This window comes from Arachis ipaensis, chromosome B10 (genome assembly GCF_059453495.1).
Source record: "Arachis ipaensis isolate K30076 ecotype BB chromosome B10, ASM5945349v1, whole genome shotgun sequence".
Lineage (NCBI taxonomy): Eukaryota > Viridiplantae > Streptophyta > Magnoliopsida > Fabales > Fabaceae > Arachis > Arachis ipaensis.
This window is the reverse complement of record NC_142435.1, coordinates 39,184,716-39,187,527: the sequence shown is the minus strand read 5'-3', so window position 1 is coordinate 39,187,527 and position 2,812 is coordinate 39,184,716. Positions and strand designations below refer to the sequence as shown.

Sequence of the window (2,812 nt, the reverse complement as noted above, 5' to 3'; positions counted from 1 at the left end):
ATGGCCACTCGCAGACGAGGTCGTACACCTTCACGAGGAAAGAGTAGGAACGAGCAACCGGCTGATAACCATGCCGAGTTCATGGCGGTAATGGCTAATCTTGCGAACACCATTGAGGCAAATACTGCTGCAACTTTGCAAGCTGTCCAGAGGTTAGGTCTACCGGCGAGGAACGGATACGGAGATGGAAACGAAAACGATAATGCGGAAGGCAATGGTGATAACATGGGTTGTGCTCCGATGACCTTAGCTACTTTTTTCAAGGTTCATCCTCCAAGTTTTAGAGGTTCAACCAACCCTACAGAAGCGGACAACTGGTTTCAGGCCATGGAGCGCGCGCTGCAAGCACAGCATGTCCCGAACAACCAATACGTAGAGTTTACTGCTTATCAGCTTCTAGGAGAGGCTCAACATTGGTGGCAAGGAGAGTGCCGCTTGCTACAGCTTCAGAATGTTGATGTCCCTTGGGATGTATTCCAAACAGCTTTCTACAAGAAGTACTTTTCTAAATCTGCTAGGGAAGCGAAAGAGATGGATCTTATACAGTTGAAGCAAAGTTCCTTGTCTGTGGCGGACTATACTAGCCAATTTGAAGATCTCTGTAGATTTTCTAGGGCATGTCAGGGTTCCCCGGAGACCTATGAAAGTTGGAAGTGCATTAAGTATCAGAGGGGCTTGAAGGATAATATCATGACTGCTGTTGCTCCTTTGGAGATTCGGACCTTCTCCGATCTTGTGAACAAGGCAAGAGTGGTTGAGGAATATGCAAAGACGGTAGCCTCGTCAAGGGACACTCATGGAGGAAACACTAATCAAAGACGTGGTGATTACCTTGGACCAAGGGGACAAAACTTTAAGAGAAATGAACACACTCCTCAGCATCTTCGAGGTCAAGGGGATTTCAGAAGAAATGGCAATGCTCAGTTCCACATGGTAAAGAGAAATGGACGATGCTATACTTGCGGATTGCCAGCGCACCTTGCAAAGGACTGTCGTTGAGGGAGGAACCGAGATGTGGGTATGAGTCAGCAACCAGGTCGAAATTTCACTAGGGATGAGGAAGAGACGACAGAATCGGATCCGCTGATAAGAGGTAAGCACATAAGGTTGTTGTGATATGTTATTAGGACCCAGTAGGCTCAGTTTTATCCTATGGAAGGTTGTCATAAGTTTGGTTGGACTTAGAGATTTGTTAGAGGGACCGATGGAGAAGGAGGCTTTGATGCATGAAGCTGAGTAACCTGGATTCTTAATGAAGATAAATCGAGTGGACATGCTGGAATGGTTATCGGGCATCACTAGAAATCTTGTCGGCTCCCTGTATGGATGATGGGTGTGGTTCAGCACTAGCGGCAATGAAAGTACCAACTGACGCTTTTGTGGTTTTAAGGTTTAGAATGATTTTCAAATATGGTTTGGAACTTTAGTTTAAATGATTTGGTTTCAAAAGTTAGTCGGAACTCTTGATTTAAGAGATATAATTTAAAAGAAAAGTGAGATCTCTGATTTTGTTCAATAGTGAAAATAGTTTCCAATTTATCTTATCGAAAGGGATTCAATTTGAAAAGTTTTTATTTAAGAAAATCATGATTTAAAGTAATCGACTTCCGATTAAATGATCTTTGACTCCTTTGAGAAAGCTCAATAGTGAACTGGTTTAGAATGAAATTATTTTGAATGTTTTGGAAAAATGTTACAAAAATCGATGTTTGTTTTAAGGAAAATTTTGGATTCATGATGACGATAATCAGCATGACGCAGTGGAATGCGAGAGGGAACATCGACACGGTAGAACACTTCGATGGGGATGTGTCGCGTGATTCGAATTTTCGAGGGCGAAAATTTTATTAGGAGGGGAGAACGTAAGAACCAGAATTTTTTACGTAAAACCGTTTTAATAAATAATTTTAGTTCCCGGAATAGATTCAAAATTTAAAAGTTTTAATTTGAAAATATAAAGGTGAAATTTAATTTCAATGAATTTTTCTGAGTTGGAAAATGTGTCTTCTCGAAAAGTTTCTGTAAAAATGCGTATTGGCACTTAGGCCGGCAGTACCGTCTGTCCAGTACCGCGTATTTTGGAAAATAAGATTTTTTTCTAAAATTGATTTATTGTTTTGAAAGAATAAAAATAATTTAGAATTGAAAACCGGACACTAATCTTAAAGGTTTTGGCCCAAAGTGGACCAAACGGACCAAAAATACTAACGCGTTGGACCGGGCCCAAACCGAACCCAAGGCTCAACATATATATGCTCATTTAATAAGCATTTTATCCCATTCCACTTCATTTTGAAGAAGGGGGCGCAGCTTGAGAAGAGAGGAGAGGTGAAAGTTTTGTTACTATTCATATCCACCTTCCGGTGACCATAACTTGAGCTACAAAACTCCGATTGACGAGTCGTTTACGGCCACGCGAAGTTCTTGTCGAGATCTACATTTCTATATAAGCAAATCTGGTAAGAACTCGAAGCTCAAGTCCCAGTTTCCTGCCCTAGAATTCTACATTTTTGGGGTTATAGTTTTTGAGTAGATTTTGTGATTTTGCTTGTTTAGGTGATCTCTAGTAGCGGATAATTGTTGGAAAAATTCTCCAATCCTCTTTGGACAAGGTAAAGTTTCTCATAAACCCTTGTGGTGTTGTATGTTGTGATTTCTAGGTTTTGATTTTGGTATATATGTGATGTTAGATTGAGTTTTGGTGTTTGTTGGAGTTGGTTAAGGCTTTGGATCGAGCTTGGTGGCTTTGTTTTGGTGTTTGGTACGTTTGGGAATCAACCAAGGTATGGTTTTGGTTTTCTTTATGTAATAT

The 2,812-nt window shown here is 40.7% G+C and overlaps 1 protein-coding gene across 1 annotated transcript; it reads left to right on the top strand.

Annotated features, from left to right (window-relative positions):
* LOC148579759 (uncharacterized) lies at positions 1 to 999 on the top strand. Its single transcript, XM_088491023.1, has one exon. It carries the CDS (start codon positions 1 to 3, stop codon positions 997 to 999), a length of 999 nt encoding a protein of 332 aa, XP_088347149.1.
* Positions 1,000 to 2,812: the final 1,813 nt, after the last annotated feature.